The sequence below is a fragment of the Poecilia latipinna genome, unplaced genomic scaffold (genome assembly GCF_001443285.1).
Source record: "Poecilia latipinna isolate Pla-1442-1.1 unplaced genomic scaffold, P_latipinna-1.0 Scaffold871, whole genome shotgun sequence".
Lineage (NCBI taxonomy): Eukaryota > Metazoa > Chordata > Actinopteri > Cyprinodontiformes > Poeciliidae > Poecilia > Poecilia latipinna.
In genome coordinates, this window is record NW_015113487.1 from 49,905 (window position 1) to 76,008 (window position 26,104).

General features: G+C 36.1%; 1 protein-coding gene across 2 annotated transcripts in view; it reads right to left on the reverse strand.

Annotated features, from left to right (window-relative positions):
* The window catches only part of LOC106957080 (acid-sensing ion channel 1-like), a 100,768-nt gene that overhangs the window by 49,192 nt on the left and 25,472 nt on the right, over positions 1–26,104 (reverse strand). The window contains exons 2-3 of one of the 2 annotated variants that reach the window (XM_015048284.1): positions 25,625–25,820; positions 3,275–3,599 (exon numbers count right to left, since the gene is read on the reverse strand). In XM_015048284.1, the coding sequence (XP_014903770.1) occupies positions 3,567–3,599; positions 25,625–25,820 (229 nt within the window). In that variant the 3' untranslated portion in view covers positions 3,275–3,566. Of the gene's footprint in view, positions 1–3,274; positions 3,600–25,624; positions 25,821–26,104 lie in introns of those variants that run through there. The other variant, XM_015048285.1, reaches the window with a different exon arrangement.

The following is a 26,104-nucleotide window of genomic DNA, read 5'->3' on the forward strand; positions in this document are numbered from 1 at the left end:
TTTTTTTTTTTTTTTTTGTTTATATATGATATATATATATATATATATATATATATATATATATATATATATATATATATATATATATATATATATATTAATTTTGCCAAATTCCAGTTGTTTTAATTATCTAATTGAATTGCTAGTTTATCACCAATAATTAGACATTTCCAAATAATTTCAGGTAAAGGAAAAATCACTAATTGAAAATGAAACCATAGATGAAAGTATCAACAATTGTTGTTATGCAACTCAAAATGTCTCATAAAATGTCACCAATAAGTCTTTTAGCAAAACTGACAAAGACCTTACAGAAGAGAAAAAATTACAATGCAATCTGTTTCTTTAGAAATTTTTTAATCTATTTGGAATAATTTAGCATAATTATCAAACAATAAACTGAAACGTATGTGATTGAAATGAAAAAGGTTTTTTTGTAAAGAGTAAAGTTTTGTAAGATGGCATTTACTGTGGCGATATAGAAATCTCTTGACTGACATGTTATTTTGAAGACGACAGTCACACAGTCTGGAGTTATTATACGTTTTACCGTTTCTTCAGTTAGTAAAACAAAGTTTACAATGTTTTCACTCTTGCAATAAACTCTGGACTCTCGGTATTTGTGGAAGATATGGACCGCTCTAACACAAAAAGGTTAAATACACAAATTATTTTCTAGCACCTAAAACAAGTTTATATTTTTTCATGAGTATTTCTCAGTGTTTCTCAATAAAATCAGATTGGAACATTGAATGCGATTGCGACCTTTTAACAATCAGGCGCAGTCAGTTATTTAAAAATATACGTTTCTCATGTTGCCCAAGAGCATCTAGGGACCAATCATGGACATTTTCCAGCCATGTTTAGTCGTGTTAGTCGGGAGCGGTGCTGGTGTCTATCTCCAGCTAACGTTCCGGGCGAGAGGCGGGGTCACCCTGGACAGGTCACCAGTCTGTCACAGATTAACGGATTCATAAAAGACATTATTTTTTTCCTTGGCCTTTGACTTCACAATGATGTTTGTTTTTTTTGTTTTTTTTGTTTTTTTTTAAGAAATTCATGTTGAAAGGAATGACAAAATTGAGACATTAAAAAAATGTTCAACTAATGTGAATGGCAGCAATAGGATTTGGCTGTCTGAGTGAAGCAAGGCTAGTTCCTCTCAATATTATGGAGATTTATTATTGTCGAAATGTACATTACTTAATACCAGAATAATCCCCTATTAGGAAGCAATCTTTTTATCCACTGTTGCCAGAATTACTGGTACCTCTAAAACGTCTTAAAAAAACACATTTTCATTTATTTACTTTTCTAAGCTGATCAGTTCATAGGAACCTTGAACTCGATGGAGTATAAATATGAAGTAACTGAGAACAAATTTATTTTAGCCACCTTTAAAACACTGGAATAAAATCTGATACTCAAGACAGATATGTGTTGATCTTCATAAAATGGCTGCCAAGTTTATTTTACTTGGCAGCCAACAAGAACTTAAAGACATAAACAACTGGAACTGTGACAAAAAAGACTGGGCAGGAACCCAAATTTTTCTTGTCAACTCATAAATGTAAAGCAGGTTGGAGAAGTGCAAGGAAAAGTGGATCTTTGGGCCCAGAAAGTCCTAATATGTCCAGAACAGTTTATTTTAAGGTTTTTCCATATGTTTATCTTTATCAGGGGAGCCAATGAGAACTGCATTTATTCTCAGGATGAACTTAACTATGCAAATTCAAGGTCTGAGTCTTAACAATTAAAAGCAAATGTTTGTGCTGCTGCTGTGTTCTGCCTTCCTGCCAGGTCTTGCTTTCACTTCATGTGTATTCCAGCTGAGCCCAGATTTCTGCTTGCCTGGACAAAGCTGAGCTAAAGGAGCCTCTTGGGAGAAAAACTAAGATATTTAAACATGTCCAACTTTTTCTATAAGCATAATAAATGTGAATATTGCTGATATAACATTTCAAACATTGTCTTTTATTTTTTGAGTTTAAGTTCTGTAAAATTAGGAGTTAATTAAAGCAAAGCAAAAAATAAAACACCAATGAATTAGAGCAATTTAATTCTGATTCTAGCCATATGAACATACATGTAATTTCACTGAGATCAGAAAATGGACAGAAGACAAAACTTTATACCTTATTTCATGAAACTACTGATAATACTATAGTATAGTTGTGTATTTATGAATATAGAAATGCAATATGATGTTTTTGTAACTAACGTCTTTTTTTTTTTTAGCTGACGCAGCTTGCTGCTGATGCTAATGGGGATATCAGTAAACATAAACATGTTGGGTCATAGTTGATATGAATATGTGTATCTTGCCTTGCTTTAATCTTAAATACTTTTACCTCAACCATAAAAACTCCTGTTCCTGTTTTTACTGTTTTTACTGTAACGTCTTACCTGGTTCCTACCTTACCAGGTAAGTTTGGAAGAATAAAAAAGCACATAAATAATGCTGCATCTTAATGCATTCTCACCCTTCCAACTTTTGTCTCCATCCGTCTGTGTCTCTTAAGACAAAGTATCAGCTTTATTTTGCTTTCCATCAAATAATCAATAAAATATGTATGTGAAAGCAATTTTATTGCTAATTCACTTGCCCAGCACTTTGATCAACTTTGTTCTGACTAGAATCTGTCAGAACAAACTGTTTGTTTCTTTCTAGTTTTTCTAATATTGTTTTATTCTACAGCAAAATCTCAGGTAGAACATAAAGAATGCTCAGGTAACGACCGAAAAAACACCCATTCAATCTCTAGGAATTAGAGCAACTTGAATCTTTTATGAAAACAGAAGCCAAAGGAAGACAAGTCAAGACTTGACTCCAATAAATGATTAATCTGTGGCCATTCTGCAGAGGGCTGTGTGAGACTAGATGTTAACACCTGTAAGGCATTATAGATTAATAACTGTTATTTGATGAGTAATGACAGACAAGGTAATAGCTAACTCAGTCTGGAGATGTCAGATGTGCTAAATGTTAAATAATGTGCTGCAGCTTTTGGAAAAGCTGCCTGAACAATTGAGAGGAGACAATGATTGAGGTAATATTTGAATTTTCCTCACCGCATTGCACAGAGCCACAGAGGTGATTATGTACTGACAAAACCTTCTCGGTGTAAAGTGCCACAAGAGTATTTACTTCACAGAAGCAAAAGTCGCTACTTAAATACTCAAATCAGTAGAAGTGAAATACACACTATGTTTATCAGAGCTTCCCATATTCTTGTGGAAAATTAAAAAGACTCTTTTTAATTTTGACCATATTGCAGGAAATTTTCATAACAATTGCATGTTTTTTTTTATTTCATCACTTCAAAAGATATGATAGATGTAGGATAAATTTAGAGAGTAAAATTTCAATAGGAAGTCTTCCTCGGGGCAGAAATATGTGCTCTGAAGATGATGACATCCTTCCATCAATGACGACACTCCCAATACAAATGATAAAACCTTTTCATCATCTTCATTCATCGGATTTTCTTTCTTCTCTGTTCTTCCTCAGCACTTACAGGCTTACCAATGTTTTACTCATGGCGACTGAGAAGACGCTGGATTCATCATCTCGCTCCAGGATACTTACACTGTAGATTCTGAGGAAGAAAGGCTTGTTTTAAATTAAAACCCTTGGCTCAAAGTTTCCCAGATACGTTGTAAACTGTTCCTCCACCTCCTCACACATCACAGTGCTTCACATTATCTACAGCTTTTCTAAAACTTAACAGCCCACAAGAAATATTGGGACTTACACGCCACAAGAGTGTTTGATAAAACCTTTTTTGACTAACTGGTGAGCAAATGCCTACATGCTGTGGTATCACAGGTATCGCCTTAAAACGTATGACTTTTACTGCAGCAGAAGAAAAACATAGAACACAGCTTTGAATTTAAGTGCAAAACAAACCAGATTGATTAATATATAAGGGTAAAATCCCTTTAAATTAAATATACACAGTGGATCCCTGCTTATTTGCAGTTCAGGATTTGCAGGGTTTGCTGTGTGCCAAGGTATTTCTGCTGTGGGAATATGAATATTTTGTGCTTGACCTATTAAAATAGGTAGCTGTAAATGTTTTAGAGAGAGTCTCAAGTATTTGCAAATTTCAGCGATTATGGTTCCTAAAGATGGAGTTTCCTGGAACATCTAACTACTGATTCAGGACTTTCTGCTTCCCCGGGGTAAAGATATGATGCGACACATACGTACATTTGTTTCAGCCATTGGTCTGCACTCGGCTGAATGAGGTTCAGTCAATATGCCAAGAAAGTGTTTTCTACACTTAGATTTGTCTAACAGACAACAGAGACCTGCATCCATCTAAATAACTATTTAGATAAAATAAAATTATACATACTCAAAAAACAACATTTGCCTAAAAGACATAAAATGCTTCAGACATCAAGGCTGAACATGGATGTAAGAGACTCTGTCATCTCAAACAAGTGAGAACATAAAGCCACACTTCAGTTAAGATTTGTTAGAGAACAAAATAGCAGTCAGGATGAAATTGTTCCTTTAACATTTAGTCTTCAGACCAGGGACTGAAGGAGCAGGAGCTCATCAAAAAGGACGAGTCTCATTATGACAGAGACTCGAGTTCAGTGAGTTTCTCTCCGTCAGGGGCAACTTTCCAACAATGACACTAAAAAAAAGTTAAAGTTGTAGACAGTGTTGTCATTGTGATGTCAATTTGAAAATGAGACAAGCAGACAGCAATTATAATTGTAATCATATGAAATTTTCTCATCTCCCAGAAGACTGCGGTCGCATTCTTCTGCCATAAACTTTCAGGTGTTTTTTTTTTCTTTGTGAAGAATGATGTGGAGAAGCCACTTCTGCCCATCATTATGTGCCGTCGATAATCTAACTCAGTGAGTCGGTTTCTGTATGGCATCATAAACTGCTAAACTCAAAATGCCTCTTTATTTGGTCTCTCAAAAGCTTATGATCCAAAATCTGGTCAAATCGACAGAGAAATATTTTATCAGACACAAAATCAACCTTCAGACATAAATCCCACAGAAAAGCTCTGGGCTGAGCTGAAGACAAGAAACCATAAGAGAGAACTGAACTGACAGTCTGGAGAGATTGCTGAAAGAAAAATGGTCAAACTCTGTGAAAGGTTATAGGAGAAAACTAAATGATGTCCTGTTGGCAAAAGAGAGTCTACAAATACTAACAGCAGTGGTGCAAAAACGTCTGGTACCAGTGATTTTGGAAGAAGCATAATTGTTTCTAACAATTCCCCCCAGAATTAATGAACAATTTTCTCAAATTTTTAATGTGAGATTATGGTGCAGCGACAAAAGATGGACTCATTTCAGAGCTTATTATCCGTCTTTACCAGGGACACTGCACATGTTGACAAAGCAAAATACTTTTCTGGGATTGTAATTCTGCTGGACTAGATTTCTTTACTACAGCCCAGGAAATATAATGCACATATATCATCCTTATGACTAGTCTGTGTAATATTGATGTAAGCGAACAAAGGAAGGGAATAATACCAGGAATAATACCAGGAAATGAAACCTATTCCCAGTGACAGGCAAGGGCAGTGTGATAACAAAGTGGACACACAAGCCACTGCAAGCTGCCATGTTTCTCTCATTGTTCCTCCCTGCCTCGTGGCTTACCGCACCATTACCCAGATGATTCATTAAAACCTGTTTAACGGCTAAAAAATATGCATTTTTTCCCCAGTACCACACATTTAAACTGTGACACTAATGGGCAAGCAGATCCACAAAATATAGGCAGTATCTGTAATGCTGGTCCAGACTGTGGCAGCGCATAGTAATAGCTGCTTACTGCTCCTCTCTTCATTGCTGGTAAAAATGTGCCTCCTTTAGAAAATCTGAGATCCATATCAGGTTAGAGAGCCCTGACCTGCAGCTGCCCAGCTGAGAGCGCCGGATATCTACATACTTGTAATCATGCATATCAGTACACATTGAGTGTTTACTCACACACTTGCACCGAGATCTACTCCTGTATGCTTTCTCTGGGTGGCTGATATTTCAATATTTTTAATATATACCTTCAGTACATTCAGAGCAGAATGTCTTCTGGATATAGTGCACACATACTGGAATATCTAACCATTATTTTGCCCAACTTGGAGCAAGTAATAATCAGTTGTGTGAGCAGCAAACTAAAAAGTTAGCTGAACTTTTTAGGTGGCATTACCACTCATACTAATATAGCAACACAGTATTTAGCATAAGCTAAAGCACCAACTTAAATTCAAATTATATCTACCCTTGAAAGACTACCTCCCTGAGGCCCCAATTTAATTATGTCATAATTTACATGTTCTACATTTCTCTTATATGTTTGGTTTATCTTGTTCTCTATGCTACGTGTTTTATTATGGTCCAATATGTTACCTGTTTGACATAAAGTTAAAGAGGAAATGAAACTGCTGCGTAGACGGTCTTTAACTACTTCAAAATAGTTGCATGAATATAAATGTCGAATAAAGTTAATAACGAAAACTTCGAGAGGTATGAAAACGCTGTTTAGAATTTATTTAGAAAAAAATATTAAGGACAAGCCAAGTGTGCAAAGAATTTTCAAAGATAGCAAAAATGCTAAAGTGCTAAATAAAATTTGCTCCACTATTAGCACATTAGTGGAAGTGCGCCACTGCTGCTAATAATTCATTTAAATACATAAAATAGCAATGCTAAGCTGTGTACCAAAGTTTTAATCAACTCTTATCTACTTCATTTTCCTCCAACAGACCAGACTTCATGGAATTACTCTAAAATGGTCTTCATACTTGTTTACAATTTTTAAACATTTTCTTGAAACCTATTTGGGCTTTCTGGAGGTTTGTCATCCTTTTGATTTGATTTGCCTCTCAAAATTTTAGTCTAAGTCTTGATCGAGACTACAAGAGCAAATCTAATAAACACTTGACACGAAGAAGATGATTGAAAAACAGGGAAATTTGAAGGAAAAGCATGGAGAAGAAAGCCTGAAGAAATGTTTATTAAGATCATTCCAAAAGCACACAGGAGACTCAGGCTAATATAAAATGGGGGATGACTCATGGTGTTTAAACAGTTATGTATAATTTCATGACATTTAGCTGATTACAAAGTAACTTCAGTATTTGTGACGTTGACACGGATTCTACACAGTGCCATGCTGACACCTTAGTGGTAACACCAGCGCCTTGCCTCTGCTTTGACACAGCAATCCCTGCTTTCAGGCTTCACTCGATTGAGCATAATCTGCAGGATGAAGTCATGCACAGCAGTTGTTAAGTGAAACCTTTTTATTTCCTCAGCACATCAAGTGCAGCTCTACTGCCCGGCTGAACCAGGCTTTAAACTAGAAAAAGGCCATCTCCGTACTTCTGAAGGAAAGGACACTGTGAGACTCAGATATAACATTGGTGGGATTTTCAGAAAATAGCCAAATAAAAAAAAGAAGGTTCTGATTTTCTAAGTACAAAACAGCTTTTATAGTCTGCTCAACAAACCGATTAGTCTGGCTGTGACTGTGTGGTGCATCTTGAACAAGAAAGAGAAGGTTTTTGGGTCACTGCAAGGCTGAATGTTGATAATAAGATTAATTTATGTCTCCTATCTATTCAGAGTCAAGTTGATTCATATATCGCATTTCAGCAACAAAGCAGGCCAAAGTGCTTTACATCATAAAAGCATCATAGAGTCACGAGTTGTGAAAAAAGGAGCAAACATTACATTTTGTCACATGCAAAACGATTATCCAAGAAATAATCAGAAAGAATGACTCAAATAGTCCCTGTCGCAGTGTCATTCTGTCTGTACTAAGGGTTTACAAAATACTATTTAAGCAAAATAGTTTCTCTTTTTTCAATGTTATTGTTTGAACAACAGTACTGTCATTTTGATGCCTTTCTAAGAGTGACAGAAAATAGGAAACTGGGTCAGTATTAATTAAGTCTGATTTTAAAAAAGTCGAACGATGACAACTCTACCATCGGTAAACATATCAAAGTCATCAGTCTGTGTTGCGTCTGAAGCATACTTGGCATGTCTTTATGCAATCAAATTCTGTTCCACCACCGCATAACGCAGCTGTATTAGAATGAACAAGTGGAATAATCAAATCAACAATGGCAGCTTTAAATACCTCTGCAAATACATTTCAAATATGGATGAAACAATAAGACAACAAAGGTAAAAGAACAGAAGAAATTACAACCTGGGTTTGAAAGCATACAAAAATATAAAAATCATAAAAAGTTTAACCCAAGATATTGTTTTCTGAAGAGTGCTGAAGATGTCTAGACATAAGTGGCTATAAGATCCATTTAGATCAGCAGCAAATGGTAGAGAAAAAAGGCGACCTTTTTCAAATAGGGGGTTCTGACCCTTAATTATAGTGACGTTATCTAGCAAAACAAGCGCCTTTAAACATGAAATAAAGATTGTTGTAGTGTGGTCATAAAAAAAGCACCATGCTGACAAACAGGGAGGTGAAGAAAAGCTATACTCTTAACACAGAGTGTTTGCAGAGAGGCAGGAGAGAATATGCATTCATTCCACGTGAACTGTTTTACATTTTGTCACACAATAAATAAACAACGTAGCACATATAACTCTGACATGGAAGGAAAGTTTTAAATGGCTTTAAAAATCTTGATTTAAAAAACGCATGCATTTGTATTTATCCATCTTTACTTTATGCTGTTTGTTTGAGTACATCAGTGAACAAACTGCATCCTGAAAATGGGCCTGTCATTATAACACATTTGACGGGATGATAAATTGTCGCTGCTTTGAGACCATTTTCTAACAATGTAATAGTAATCAATCAATCAATCAAAATTTATTTGTATGGCACATTTCAGCAGCCCGGCATTTCAAAGTGCTTTACATAATTAAAATAAAAAGTGCATGTGAGAAAGAGAAAGAGATTTAAGCAGTGAGAAAGAGAAATAAAAAGAAAATCACTGAAACAATAAGAGAAAGACCTCAAACAACATCCTTAAATTCCGATAAACATTTAACACTGAAATATTTTAAATATTTAAAATAAATAAAACGACATAAACAACAAATAAAATGGATCATAAAGTGTCTGTAAACAAAAGTATCATTAAAAAAGGCTAGCTGAGACAAATGTACCAGTTTTGATGGAAAGAGAGAGAGAAAAGAGAAAAACAATAAATCATACAAATGGAACTTATTGAGCTTGTTTTATTTTATGCGATTGATTTATTGTATATAGCAACAGGCCTACCGAAAGCAGACAGTTCATTTTTTCAGCAAAGTTTGGGTCTTTAAAAAATATTCCAAATTTTAATCACCACCAATAATGACAACTGTAAACCTACAAAGACCTGCTAAGACCTGGTCATTAGGAGTTAGCTAACGCGTTGACAGGGTAGCTGCTAGTTCTGCATTGTACAAGTCTAAAAGTAAAAGCTCTGCAGTTTGCCACAAGCCGTGAAGGGGAAGGTCTCCTGGTGAAATCAGACCAAACTGAAACTTTTTGGATAGCTTTAATTAACTCTCTAGATCACTCTGAACTCATTATGCCCACAGGGAAACACGGTGGTGGTTACATTGTGCTGTGGGATTATTTTTCTTCTGCAAACACACAAAGGCTGGTCAGTGTGGATTGGCAGACAAATGGAGTGAAATACTAGACAAAAAAAAGCTGTTTCAAAAGACTTCAGACTCAGAAGGTTCAACTTCTAGCACCACAACCGTTAAACACAGCCAGAGCTACAACGTATCATTTGATCAAACTGTGGTAGAATAAGCAGATGTAAAACCAACTAAGAAGTTATGAGAACGTTAAAATTTGCTGTAATCAGTCGTGCATCATCTAATCTGACTGAGCTATTTTGTAAAGAACATGAAAAATCTGCTGCCTGTGCAAAGCTGGACATATCCCACATAAATGCCATAACATTTTAAATCAACATCAGCAATACATTTACTTCTTCAAGGGAACATTATTAAACCTATAAAACCTAAATGACATTGAATAAGGTCAGTTTTTTTTAACATTTGGCAAAGACAGCCTGTGCCGTGATTGTGCAGTTTCACAAAGCAAGAGAGTCCACTTAACGTTACTGACGTCAACCTTAACAAACAAAAATGGTATTTTCAGATCTTAAAGGTCAAAAATACAAATCTTTAGAGCTTTAATCAGTTTAGGTTTAAGATAAGCCGTTCCATCCTTTGAGATTACAGATCCTATAAATGTTTGTCAAGAAAGTCACATTTTTCAATCTAATGCTTTTCAAATAAAGGTAAAGTTTCTACGTTGGTAACTCTGACAGTAAACTAAATTTGTACAACAGATCTGAGCATCGAGTCTTGTTTCTGTTATGTCCAGCTCTAAGGGTCTTAAAGTTGGTTTTGTTCTTTTTGAATGTATGGTTTTATTTTGTGCTCTAATTTTCAGTTTCATTTCAGACTTCCTGAGATTATCTCCAATAATCAGACTCTGCCAAACCCTTATGCTATCCACCTGTGTCTCTGTCTTTCTTTCTTTGTTTATTTTTACCTCTGTCTGCAGCTTTTCCTTGCCAGTTTGTCTCCATCCTTTCTATCAAGCATTCAATCCTTTGTTCCAACTTTCTTTCCCATCTTGATTTCTTGGACTAGCCTCTGCCTCATTTTGGATCCCTCTGCCTGGACAGGATTTTTTTGTACTCACCTTGGACTGTATTAAGTTATTACAGATTTCATACAACTGTGCTTTTGCAGAGGAGATCAAATTGTTTTGACATGAAAGTGGTGGTCGATTCACTTAAAATTAAGGAAATTGATTTATCAGTAAAATCTTAGCAAAAATTAGACTTTATTTTGTCCTTTTGACTCAAAATTTAGCTCAAGCAGCGACTCTGCGTTTTAGCCACATTTGGACACCAATATGCTTCTTTAAGATTCAGATTCAGCTCTTTATTCATGTCCTAATGGGCAATTAATTTTACAGCAGGTCAATAAAAGCAACAACACTCCAACAAATGGTTAGAAATATAAACAGTTTGAGAAGTATACTGGATGATTTAGAGAGCTTCAAATTTTTAAATGAAAAAAGATGCACCAATGTTGTTAGCTTACTTTACCACATCCCACAATGCAACACACACCTGCCTACAGGAAGGCGTTTGGATCCAGATTGCAGTGTTGACCTGGTAGCTGGTTTGGATCCAGTCAGATCACGTTCACACCATAAACGAAGCGCTCCAGAGTTGGTTTGGGAACCGTTTGGAGGAGCTGCCTCGGCAGGATTCGGTCAGCTCCCTTTTGCCAACGTCGTGTTCACATCCATACAAACGAACCGCGCCAAGGGATGAAATGAACTAGCTTGTGGACTAAACAGCTGAAGTGTGATAATAGCCCAAGTTGATTCTTTTCAGCCTTATCTAAACTCTTCTTTAGACAAGGCTGAGATAAAATGTGTCCTGGGGAAGTTATAACTGAGTCAACAGGAAAGTTCAACTAAGCAGATATTCAAACACCAGCAGGGGATGGGCAGCATGCTGACACACAAGACTCCTCAAATCCCTCAAAACAGAAAATATGCTGTGAGCCTCGACAGAGAGAAACTTTTCACATACTGAGCTCTACTTGTTTACCTTTTACTTACACCAATACCACAACACAATCAAAGGCAGACCACAAGGGGGTCAAACTCTGGATAACGGCGTAAGTCAAACCCCAGAGTAGCTCGAATGCCGTGCTTCCGTTTGGAAAAAGCTAAAAAAAATACTCCATCTGGTCAGGAAGACTACAACACAACCTTCCTCCTCCTCCCATAAACAATCATCCCTGTACTTATACAGCCAGCCGTTTTGCTCCTTCGGTAAGCAGAAGCATAAAGTTGGTGACAGATTAATTGTACACTAGCTGTATTTTAAGCTTGGGTTCATCTCTGCTGTCAGCTTGCAGCCACTGATTTGTAACCTGGCCTTGGCAAAGTTGCTGTAACTGTCAGTCTGCCATTACGACAAAAATACTTTCCAATATTAAAAGAAGTGCTGCAGCAGCTACAGTAGCTGCAACACATAGGCATATTTCCCCATAAATAACAAACACAGCGCTGAAATTATTACATGTTTATTTATGCGCATGCAGCACAGTAATGCAAACACAATCAAAGGCAGAAAAAAAAAGGCAAGAGCAGCTGAGCTGCACCAGATTACTAAATTACAAACTGGCAACTTTTCAGACTCAGCCTCCAAAGAGAGAGCTACATTTAAAAAAAGCATGACCTTTGCTTTTCAGAGATTTAACTAACAAAGTTGCTCGTCAGCACAAGCAGAGCTCTTAAAGTTGGATATTAAATCTGGAATTTTACCGATTACTGCACGACCTGTTTGTATGCACAAGCCTGAGATAAGTGCATAACCAGCCTCCCACACACACACACACACACACACACACACACGTTTTAAATCCTGAATGGAGATATAAATGAGATGGACTGCATGAATGTGCTGCCTGCTCCTTTCTGTGGTCTCCACATGGTAATCTACGCTGGTGTGAATTGAGGATTCAGCAATATTTAAGGGAGGTCTGATGCTTTCCAATTTTTTCCCAATAGCACCTGTGGTGATAAAAAAAAAAATAAAAGTGACATTTTAATCACAAGTAAACACGGAGATAAGCAGGATGAGATGGTGAGAATTGTTTTTTTTAAAGATAATGGCTGATGTTTATTTCCTGCAAAGACGAAAATAGAACTAAGAATGGAGCATCTGATCAATAAAATCATACATATAACTTTTTGATCAGTAGCACGATGTTTTGATTTAGATTGATTCAGACAAACGGACATCATGACATAAATTTTGGCACAGGCCTGATAATGAGTCATTCATTTTATTCAGGTGTGTTGGAGCAGGGCTGCATCTGAAACCTGAGGATAGTAAATCTCCAGGAGGAGCAAAAAAATTATTTATACATCATGAAAAGCAGAAGATTGTAGCATTTTAAATGTTAAATCAAAGACCTCACTCAAAGTAGAAGTATCAGGCATCCACTTCTGTATTATGGTCCAAATTCATCTTTAAATAATGCATAATTTGCAGCGCTTTGATAGTTGGAATCTGAAACTTGATTTGCTATTATTAGCCAATTTTCATCAGCAATTTTACAGCCCACTGAAGTTAAGAACTAACAACGCTCGATACGTACTTTGTTCAATAATTTATATTCTAACAAAATGTCCTCCTTGCCATTCTTTATGTTAATTTTCCCTCATTAAAATTCAGTTTCCATCCAAACTAATGGCCTTCAGCCTTTCAAAAGATGAAATGGTAACGTTGATGAAAAGTAGTCCATGTAATCAACAGTTCTGAATATTATCTTCTCAAATAATAAATAAAAGACAGAAGGTATGGGCCGGCATTGAAGCCAAGGGTTTTAGAAATGTTAGGTGTCATTAATATGCATCATGATTTTCACTGTCTTGCACTGTTAACTGAGCTAATGCAAGGCATGAATTCTGCCAAATTACCTGTGAGGGGATTCAGTGCCAGCTGTCTGCAGCCAAACTGCGATAGTTTTTATTTCAGTACCATGTTCTGAGAAAGTCAAATCTTCCATTGGTGCATATTTATTCTGTGTCAAAAAATAATGTGCAGTTTCTTCAAATCACTGCTGTACCAATTATTTCCACCCCATGAAATTCCTGCAAACTACTTTAACTTTTTAATTTAGACTGTACTTTTGAAATTCTCATGGTGTTGATTAGTCATCCACAACTTCCCCATTTTCCTGCTGTATAAATTCAGTCTCTTCAAAATGAGAAAAACAAGAGAGCATGCCTTTCAAGAGGGCTATAAGGAAATTGATCATATGTGCGGTAAGAAGAATCAACGAGTTTAAAAGAACTGAAGCAAAGACAAAGGAAGATAAGTTTTTTGTTTTTTTTTAATCCTTTTAGAGCTCAGAGAATCTTAGTGCCACCAAGACTTCATCACTTTTTATGTCAAGGCTTTGATATTCATCTTTAATACAAAATCATAAAGCACCAGTGAGAAATGCTTTACTATCTTAGACTCACCTATTCTTTATATCACACATACTCAAAATATTGATCCTTTTCGATGTTTTATGACAGAGACTCCATTTTCTTGTCCTGTTTTATGGTGCGATGATATTTTAAAAATTTGAAAAGTACAATTTAAAAACAAGAAAAATATATTTAACATAAAACATCTTCATAATTTTTGGTGAATCTACTCACCTCTATTTGTTTACCAAAGCAGCAATATCTGATATTTCATTAAAGCTTTGGGGTCTGGTGTCGGTCTCCAATCGAGCTCTGATAATAGAACAAGTCTGAGTTTACAGAGAATGTTTAAAAATAAAGTTGCAGCACATTGTGTGAGAAGTTTGAAATGACTAGGCCTGGCATGATCAATTTTGATGTCCCTAGAGTTATTACTCTCAAAGATCAATAAACGTCAAATGAACATTTAACACTGGAACTGGAAGACATTTTAAATATCCAAAATAAACAAACAAAACAACAGGAACAGCAAATAAATTAATTATCAAGTCTCTGTAAACTAAATTGTCCTTCCAAAACGGGGCGAGTTGAGACCAAAACACCAGACATTAGAATTTATTCATTCAGTTTTTGGTAGAAAGAGAAAGAAAAGAGAAAAATGATCAATTGTGCAAATAGAAATTATTAAGCTACTTTAAATTTAGAACAAGTTTAGAATGAAATCTCAGTAAAACATTTTAAATAGTTATGGACATGGCAGAGTTATGCAAATACTCAAGAAACAGATGGATATTCTATAATGTAATAATGGATGAATAAATAAATAGCTATTGCATTTCTTTGCTGTTAAGTTCACCTCCACTAGTCCTTCATCCGTTAAGCAAGTCTGAACAACATATAAAAAGATTTTTTTTTTAAATATTTCTTTTTTTTCCTGGGGAACGGCGTCTTCTTGAAACAAAAAAGTGAAAAAAGAAAAACAATAATATTCTGATCCCAACATTTCGAAAGCTGAATCTTTTAAGATTAACTGCAAAACCTTGAACAACACGCACAACAACCAACGGCTGATCTGTTGCTGCAGGCATTGGTGCTGGTACAGACGATAGCAAGGACACACAGAGGTTGTGTGTGCCTTGAGTGACAAGCCTCTGTTCTCATCAGAAAAATATCTGAAGCATCTTTTATTAATTCAGATGAAAACGCTGCTGAGTGACTGAATCGCTGACTAACTGGGGCAGATACAACATGTGGATTCTGCTGTTGCAGCGACATCAAAAACAGATCATCACAAGACGTCTGAGCCGGGAAACCACAGATGTACTTCACAAAGAGAACAATGGGGTTTATCAGCAGAGGAAGACTTTGTTCTGTGCTGTTTATAGATACTTCATCACTTTCTATTGTTAGACTTTGTTCAGTTTATGTAAACTATTTTTTCATTTAACACAAGTTTATTTATTTTAACTAGAAAACGTCATGGTCACTATTTCAGACTCTGGTAAACCAATTAACTCTATTTCTGTAACTAAATTGTCTTGTTTCCTTTAAAATAATGTTAAGTTCATCTTAATATTTGACATATTTGGAAGTAAGAAAAAAATATCTGTAGAATTTTTTTCCTACTCACAAACAACAATTTCTAATTTGTTTCCATATATTGAAACATCAATAACCTAAAAAAAAAAGAGAGAAGTAGGAATCAAAGGCTGGGTGTTTTTATGATACGACATCTACCAGGAAGACAATGGAAAAAATAATTAAGACATGCCTGGTGAGATAAAAACCCATCAGAACACAGTGCAGCTCCATCTTCCCTTTTTCACACTTTTTCTCTCCAGACACAGAAGATGACAGCTGTACCCTGTCATCCGCAGGATGAAGAAACATCTTTTTGACCCGTCTGTCATTCATCCCCTCTGGTCTTAAATTCAATAATACAGTCAGGACAAAAGCTATATCATAAAAACAGAGGGAACAGCATGGGCTCCTATGGCAAACATCATCCATCAGCAGATGTAATCATCAGAGTCAAATTCAAATGCCAAATCCATTAATCACATTTTTCTTCAATTAATTCAAATGTGGTAGAGAAGAATGAAATTTTCCGATAGCAATGTGCCACGGCAGACGATTAAGCTTCTAAAAGAACGACTAAATTACAAACATGATGGAGAGAGGACAAAGAGAAGGGGAAAAAAGTGTTCTTCACTAATATGACTGGGTGGTAATTAGCTGCCTAATAAAGCAGGCTGCCACCTGTCAGTACCGCGTGAATAATAACTCAAACTATCTGCAGAATTTCAGCCTTGCGTCCGCTGTTTGTGCACCGGCGTGCAGAATACCGAGGGCTGCTCACCGGGACGGCCGAGTCCTGCTTCACATTCAGCTGCTGAGCGGGAATTCTTCAGTCCGCCGCATGTCTCGCATCAACATACAGCGTGGCCAAACCGACCACAGGAAGACGGCTAGAAATGAGCCCCAGTCTGGAGCAGATCATTACCACAGGCAGCCAGAGTCCTAAAAACGTCTGCATGCATACCTGGCCCAGCACACCTGAACCAACTGGCTGGATTCCCGGTTAGGCATGTCATCCGCCTGGTAACGAACCGCTCATCTGATTCAAACATGATGGTGAAATTAGCTCCTTGGGACTGGATGTAGCAAATGATACTGATAACAAATCATTCTGACAAAACTGAAATATGATCTTAGACTGGTACTTAAGTCAAGGTTAAACAGTGTATTGCTTTGATGTTTAATTATTATTAGGCCTCCACAATATCAGGAAATAAGTGAATGTGATATTACTGCTGAATATTTGCAACGTGGGATAAGAAATACCAAAATTTTCCAAAATCTTCCCACCAGTGTCCGCAACCCTCTCTGAGTTTTGGCATCTAAAATATTGGGCTTATATTCTGGCAACTTCTGCCAAGTGCTTAAATCATTTTTGAATATCAACTAGGGCTGTTTTTTTTTTGTTTTTTTCCAGAGACCTCACATTTCTGAAACATTTTTCTGGTTTCAATTACAATTTGAGAAACAGAATTTATCCTTATAACATGGTGTAAAATGTGAGCATCGCAGCAGAGTAACTTATTGATTAATGAAAATACAAGAAACAACAAAAAAATGGGGTAAAGAAAAATCAACAAATCTCCTGGTCCTGGAGAATCAATTCAATCAAGATGCATCAAATTGCTAATCTTCTCTAACAGCATAAACAGTCATTTTGGTTATATTTTATTTATTTTTCAGAGAGGTAAACAGATTTTGAGATTAAGAATTTTTTTCACCATATGGTCTCATAGGCCATAACATTCAGTGAACAATACCTTAAAGTATTCATATATGAAATCATGAATATTTAAAACTAGGGACAAACAACAAGTATGTCGCAGTCATCACAAGTCAAAACAAAGAGGCAACAATCAGTCGCTGCGTATCCGTTAGAAATATGCACAAAACTTTGACGTTCCGCTAATGAAAAAAAATTATGCAACTGTCTTTCTTTCATTAAATAGGAAATGCTGTTAAAATCGCATGTGAATAATTTAGTTCAGGAGATAAAACATTAAAAAACCTGCAGCGCCATCATCATCCTACCACTTCCTGCCGTCGTCTTCCAGTTGTTGTTCATGTGAATCGTTTACAGTTTTGCAAAACAAACCAATTTTGATATGACCAAAAAAATACATCAACCCAGTGCCAAAACTTTTTATTGAAATGCAAGTTTTTTCTAAACTGGCATGTTTCCATTCAGCAAATTTATTTAAGAAATTTCAAAATCCACAATTGCACAGTCAATGGAAATGTGGCTAATGTTTGTATTTAATGTTTCCTGTTCAGTGTGTGTGTGTGTGTGTTTGTTTGTAATATCTTGTGGGGACGATTTTCCTGACATATACTACGTTGTGGGGACCAATTGCTCCTTGTGGGGACCGGAGCCTGGTCCCCACAAGGGGAAACCCTGTTTTTGGGTCAGGGGTCAGATTTAGGGCTAAGGTATGAATTGAGTTTTGGTTAGGGTTAGGGTTAGGTATGTGATGGTTAGGGTTAGGAAAAGGGTAAAGGTAAGGTTTAGGCTGTAGAAATAAATGGAAGTCAATGGAAAGTCCCCACAAAGATAGCAACACAAACATGTGCGTGCGTGCGTGCGTGCGTGCGTGCGTGCGTGCGTGCGTGCGTGCGTGCGTGCGTGCGTGCGTGCGTGCGTGTATGTTAAGCACAGGGTTTAAAGGTCACCGGTTTGACGCCTGGCCGGAGCCGTTCTGTGTGGACGCTCCTCTTGTCTCCGTGTCTGAGTGGGTTTCTCTCTGCAGGGGTTTCCACCCACGCTCCACACTCATGTGCTTAAAGGTTAACTACTGACTCTAAACTGACCCCAGGTGTGAGAGTGAGCATGCACGGATGTTAACACAAACTGCTTGTACAGTTCAGTGAATCGTTTTTTCCGTCACTCTCACAAACACACACCAGGCCGCATTACACGGATTAAACCGCTTCTTAGATCCATTCATGCTTTGAATTTTGCTTTCATCTTCTTTTCACCCTTTGTCCCTGAACCCTTTTCGACCCCACATTCACATCACCAGCCTATCTTATATAAATAAAGAAATGGCCTTCGTTTTGTAATTAAAAGTATGACCATGGGTCAGATGGGGTGCATTATTTATGCAGGGGATGTTCGTTCTTCAAATCCCTCTGACAGATAATTGTCGCCTGTTATCATTGCTCTCCTCTCTGCTGGGACGGAGGCTCCAGGCAGTTCACCCATGGCCACGTTTTATGGTGTGTGTTTTTATAGCTCAGTTTGTAACTTTAATAGCATAATATTAATTTTTTTTTGTTGGAGTCATTACTGTTTGAATCGTGACACATATTCCAGTTTCACATTTAAATGACAAATGAGCAAACAGCGGTGAAGTTGAGAAACGGAGCACAAGCACGCCTGGGAAAAATATTAAAATTAAAATATGTTTTGAAATGAGTAATTACGAAATCTTTTTACCTAATAAGTTGATTTTTGTCCCTAGATAAGAATAAAAGGAAAATTAGTGTCAGGGAAAGCCAGCAGTCTCGTTAAACCTAAAAGAGAAGTTGTTTTCTTTTTGGTTTTCATTAGAAATTCATTCATTACTCAGCAACAACCTAATAGATCCATGTCTTTGAGTTCTACAGTAATAGCAAATTGATTGAATTATCCTCAGGAGGGAAAAGGGTGGGAATTAGCCAGACAGCCAAAAAAAGAACAGCAGAATCATCAGCTTTAAGCTGATGGATGAGACCAGAATAGAAATAAATAAGAAAGAATCGAACAAAGGGGAAATCTGTCAGAAACAGTTGATGATTATACAGATTTATGGCATGTTTCAGGGATTTATAAATGACCACTCGTTACAAATATTCTGAGATACACAGGTTATCGGATCCCGGCGAGCTGATTTAAATTATGCATTAGTAATAAACCTAGAAAGTACAAAAAAAAAAAACTTTTGCAGCTCAAAACCTGCACAGAACAAAACAATCAAAATAACTCAGCCAGGAAAACAGTTCCTGCCTCTAAAGGATGAACTTCTAAACTAAAACCAAAGGACAGCAAAACGAATTTTCAAATTTCATGACTAGATTCTCTAAGATGATAAAACAAGTCCTGGATAAAGCCAACATATTGCTTTAGACAGTTTGTGAACTTCAATCCGAGAGCAGGATTTATCTACTGATCCCGTCTCTTTACTGTACAAAGAGAGGAATCTGAATATCAATGGAGAAATGAAAAAAAGCAACATTTTAAGTATTTTAGGTCAAGAATAACTTAACAAGACCTCCACATTCTGATTTATGTGCACAAACACACAATGTTTGTACCTTGAAGAAAAACACACACATATTCTTACTTCTTGGGTCTGTTGAATAACAGTTTTCTACTCTAATATATATTTTTATTACACTACATTTCTTAAAAACAGACTTCGTTTAAGTTTTTATTTTCTTTGTTCGTCACTTATTGGTATAGTTCTACCCTTTGACTGGACAGGTAAAATTTATACTACGCTGACTTTGCAGTCAAGCAGATTGTAGCGCAGATTGGGAAATAGGAGTCTGCCACATTTATCAAAGAGTCACTGCAGAACTGGTAGATTCACCTCTGATATCTAACAGTGGTCCTAGGATCATTATAGCCCCACTTTAATATCAGCGACTGCAACCAAGATACATTTATATGCTGATGATTCATTTATACAGCAGCAGTTTCCTGAAATCAACCATGGGAGATTTTACAGGGAGCTTTTCTGTAATGAAACTGATTATCAACTCAAAGAAGACTAAATGTACGACAATAATGTCTCATGATAAGGCAGGTGTCTCACAAAAGATGGCATAAGCCTGATTTTTAATTTTAAAAAAGTTATTTAATGCTAATGTTGGCCATTTCTTAAAAAAAAACCTAAACTGGGCAACATTTAAGTCAAGATCAGCCAGAAAAACTTATGCCATCTTTTTTTGTTTTTTTGCTGCAGTATGACAATATTATTTATAATAATGCATCTTCCCTATTGAAAAGACTCAGTGTACCATTCTGCATTTCACCTATAAAGGCTCTCAGACTCGTTGTTGTGCCTGTAAAAACCTTTATGATGGATTTCTTTAGGTCAAAAGAGAAAAATGTGCCTGTTCCTGATTACTGTAACAAGTCTCAGTGCTCAGATTTGGCAGAGAATTTGGTAAAACTGCCGCTTTCTTTTGTTTCATGTCTTTAGAATAAAATATATATAATAATAAAATAGTATTTGTATTAATAGAATAACTTAATAAGACCCAGATATCCTGAAAAAATTACAAAAATGACAAAAAAGCTAAAGAAATTTAAATTTTTGTTTGTTTCTGTTGGATATGTAGAAAAACATTAAAAAACTGTTTTTGTATGTTTTGTAAATCAGCACATGATTGAATTGGTTTTCTTTTGTCACTTCTGTTCAGTTTTAAAATGGATAAAATAACTAGTGACATCAGTAAAAATTATTGTAAACTGTGATCATCGTCAGAGATGAGATCATCTTCAAATCTGTCAAGGTTGCAGCTTTTGTCCTGTCTGGCACTTCTACAAATGGAGAAGGACAAATGACGCCAATAACGAAAAAGAAACCTTTGTTGCCTATAGTAAAAATAATACCACTACACAGATATATCAAACTGATAGATGGATTATAATGTGTGTCAAAGACTTATTTCTGTATGTTTTCTAATCTGTTCAGTGCAGCCAAACATCACTGCAACCCATTTTTAAAATAATTTTCTCTACCTTGATTTGTTAGCGGAGAAGCTAACAAATCATTTATTTTTTTAAATAAATGAGTGGAAAGGAGAGACATGCCTCACAGCATTGTGTTAAGGGAAAACTAGAAGGCAGCTGGAGAAGGGAGATACACAGGAGCTCCGTGGTTAAATGAGCACAAAGCTGGGTGTCCACCGATAGTACTTCTTTGTTCTGCTGTTGTGGCAGCTGTTATTTTGTGTCTCTTTGGAGCACTTGACCATTATGTTCAGTTATATCCCAAGTCTTTGTTGTTACCTAGGCTTCAGTCTCTGTATATCTGCTCTTCTTCCTCTATTCCTTTCTCTCATGGTCATCTGTCTTTCCCTTGGACTCTCTGCTAGCACCCGCAGGGTGAGCCTCACAAAGTTAGAGTTTTCGCTGCAGACTGAGGTCTGTCGCTGTTGCCTTTGAGTGTTCAAAGTGGAAAAACACTTTCAGGAATATTATCTGCAGCAGGCTCCCCAGGGCTCAAGATTGTACAGCTGACTTTGCGACAGTTCACATGTCACTCAGATAGAAATAAAGCCATAGACACTGAAATCATGATGCGTTTCGATCACACACTTTTCTATCTTTTATGAAGCTTATGTCAGTTATTCAGTTTCTAGTGTCTGCCCTCTGTGTTCTGTACATACTAATCCACTAAGGCGCTAATGGCAGAGCTAATTTATCATTTAGCACTTTAGTTAACTTTGAAAAGGTAGCACACTTAGCTTCCCATAAATTAATTTCTCTGGATAAATTCTAAAGCACTAATTTCCTCAACTGCTTTTTTTAAGCTTTTGCTTGAATAACTTTCAACATCTGTGTTTAAGTTTTTGGTAATTGACGGCTAAATATTCTTCAAGTAGCAAGATGTTTATGTTCATGCTTTGATTTTGAAGAGAGTGAAAGGCTGTTTGTGTTCTCTCTCTACATTTCACCTGATAACTATTTCAAACAAGAAACATACAGCAGCAAAATGAAACATGGAGAAAATATAAGAAGATCTCCAAGGTCAATATAGAACATGTAAATTATGTAAAATAAATAAAATTATGTTTTAGGGTTGTAGTATTTCAATGGCAGACATAATTTGAATAGAAGGTGATGCTTTAGCATTAGTTTCCACTAAAATCCATGCTGATGTAGCACCTTAGCTTTAGCAGAACAAATGTTCATGATTAATGGTTTAAGTGCAACTAACCTTTCAGTTAGTGGTGCCCACCACTATATATACAGTATCTTCTTACTTTTGTTTCTTTCAGTGGATTTTAATTTTTAACTCTCCTCACATTTGGTTGTATTTTCTCACCATCACACATGTTGTCTTGTGAACTTATTTAGTTCCAGGTTTTTGATCTGTCCCTACAAAGGAGTATCAAAGCTACTGTGAATCAAAGCAAAAATCAATGCAGTCATGATGGAGTAGATTTCTCCCAAAAACCTCAGAAATTTCTACGCTAACTTTCTATATTTACAAGAGAAAGTCTGAATATTCTCTGATGTTGGAAAGTGGTAAATTTACCAAAATAAAATATAACTTCCAATGATTAAAAGCATGAAGTTACAATGTTAAAAGTAAGATCTTCTCTAAAAATGTAAAGTCAAATATTTGCTACCAAAAAGAAAAAGCCAAATGTTCTCAAGGACTGAGCTGCTAAATGTAGGATCTGGATATTTTCCAACATGTAAGTGGTTCATCTGGGCTCGTTTCCTGGGTCAGAGCGACATTCCCCAGGTGCAGAATCACCATGAATGAATGTCGTAAATTTACACCTTTAATCATCCAAAACTATCCTTCTTGTCTTGCAACTTTATGTCTTTCAGACATCATAAAATATCTGAGTTTTACTTGTTAATATATAAAATTAATCTAAATTTTGGAGGATTTTTTTGGCAGAAGTGTGCTCCTTCATGGATATATATATTTTTTCTTTTATTTATAATAACCCTTATCCTCCATGGTATGCTTTGACCTTTGGTTGGCATTTTTTGAGGTTTAAACACGAACGCCTCTGCCGCAGCAGCGCTGCTGGTTTTGATTTAATAAATAATGAGTCCTTCTGTTTCCCATCCACCGAACTGTAAACAAATACTTAGAGTCTTTTGTGCAACTTTGACTCCCTGGTATGTTAGCATCAACTTCTGCTGTTGTTGAGACTGTAAAATATATGAATCAAAGTTATTAAGCATACAAGTTTATATTACATTTAAACACCCAGCCACATATGGTGATACAGTACTCCTGGTGTGGTTATGTTGTAGTGAAAATAAAAGCAAATATCATCTAAAATCAAGCTTTTTGGTAATTTGTTAAGTTAAATCAACTTTATTCCCATTTTCTGCTTCTGATGAAGCAGCATAACATATCGATGTCCGTTAGCAAAACACATCATAGACGCTGAGAAGAAACCTGCAGAAGCTCCACACAGTGGAGGTTTGCTGTTATCATTTCTTTTTGTCACACTTTATATCACACTGGAGATTCTTTCCAGACCATTAGTTACTTTCTGCTGAGCTGTTCATCCATTTCCTCTACTGCACTAATACAGTACAGCCATATTATGCACCATCTGCCATAAACACAACTACCTAGACTTAATGTGGACACATCAGCAGATTAGAGGAGCCAAATGATGTGGGTATTGCTGTACTACATGCTTTTATAGGAATGGGGCAGAGGGATCATGAGACGTTTCACCCTTAAGAAACTATGAAGGGCACACAGGGACAGATTTCCAAAAATATATTACTTTGATTTTTCTCATAAGATGCAGAAATGGTAAGACATCACTGATCTTCACTAAAAATCTGTTTGAGCATTTGTTTAAAATACATTCATGTTAATGTGAAAACAGATGTGCTGCAGAAATATTTATGGAAATAACCATAATTATGAAAACTATAAACATTTAAAGAGAAGTATTTAACATGTACAGAAGAGTAAATCAATGCCAACATGTAGACAGGACAGAGATACACAAATATATCTCGACAGTTTGATGAAATGTTCACAGTTTTCCAGTGAAATCATGATGAGTTTTAATGTTTTATTTACACTCAGTATTTTTCACTTGATGTTAAAACGCCTCATGCTTACTTCTGACGGACTCTGAGGGACGCTCATGTTACCGACCTGCTTCTAATCAAACTAAACACCGTAGCAGTGAAACATTACGCCACATTTTGTTTTGGTATTACACATCTCTGCCTTTTAGATCAAAAAATGTGTTCTACAAAGATAAAAAACGAATATAAAGAGTCAACCAAAGGAGTTCTATCAAGGCTGTATTTTCAAAAGTTTAATTTTACTTGAGCTTTGCTGAGATGATTTTCTGCTGTGACTTAGTGGTATTAAAAAAAACTACTAAATGACTGGTTAAGAAAATTAAAATCATCTATTCAGCATACTTTTAAAGATGTCATTAATGACATGCCACAAATGTGCAAAGAAATATCAGCCTCCTCCAATACTCTGTTGCACAGAATTTAAAGTCTAATTGAGAATCAATGCACTTATCAGTCCTGCATCAATAGCAATAAGCAGCCCTTGTCCAACAAGCCCTATGAGGCATTTTATTACAACTGCTGAGCAATGACAGAAGAAATGACTAAATTCCTGATGCTGTAAACCAAACCAAATGGAGCCAAAGCAAAACGTCACAGCTTTTACTGAAGAAGATTAAACAATTTTTTAAAAACACATTATAATCCTTTTTAGCTCTTCTGAAGGAGTTGGATAACTTTTATTTAACGGTTGCAAATACACAAGACATAAGAGACTGCTGCATATCTAGTGGTGTGTCTTTCTGTCACTCACTTTTCGTTAAATGTTTGTCAAAAATTTTTGAAACCTAGCATTTCATGTCATTAAAATATGTGCAGTATATATGCAAGAAAAAGTAAGGATTGTTCCACAAATCAAAAATAACAAAAAACACCCCAAAAGAAAAAGAGCAGCAATACCAACCATGTGTTACAAACATGCTCATAAAACCACTCTGCTGACTGCAAAAACATAAAATCTTATCAAGTATTTCTGAATAGTTTCTCTTGCAAATAATGCCTTAATATTGATGAAAGAATACTAGTTCCACCTGCAGATAAATTCACTTATAACAAGACATTTTTCATATAAGTGAAATAATCTGCCAGAGGAACTAGTATTTTTTAAATCAAATTTAAGCATTTATTGACTCTAAACAAGCTCCTATGTCTTGCTAAAAAGTTCATTTTAAGTTAGTTTTGTCTTAATTCAAGTGTACTGAGATATTTGCACTAGAAAACAGTCAGAAATCCTTGGTAATATTTTGTGTTTTTGCAGTATTAAGACTCACCACTTTGAAGTGTTCAGCGCTGCACTCCGTCCCTCTGTAGGAGCAGGACAGCAGCATTTCCTTAATATCATGGCCCGTTCGCTCGTAGAATTCACGCATGTTGAAGGGTCTGGGCCTGTAGTCGGCAAAGTCCGTCTTCTCCTTCAAGATCTTCAGAACACTTTCCTCAACCAGATGTGGGTCCCGAATTTCATACCTGGGCAGAGAGGCACTCAACTTAATACATAAAACATTCAAAAGAGCTTTTTAATCTAAAACTGTCATTCCGCTTTTCATTTAGAAACACAAGGGAAACAATAGTGATAATAAAATTAGCTTAAAATAAAAAGTAAGGCAGAAAAGCTGCCTTACTTTTCCTCCTCCTTTTCAAATCTCTTCTATAAAATTGAGCAATTAAAGCGGCTCTTTGTGTTAGTTGTTTTATTCGAAAGATATTTCTGAACACCCAGAAGAGGAAGTTATCAGAGTTGCATCTTTAAA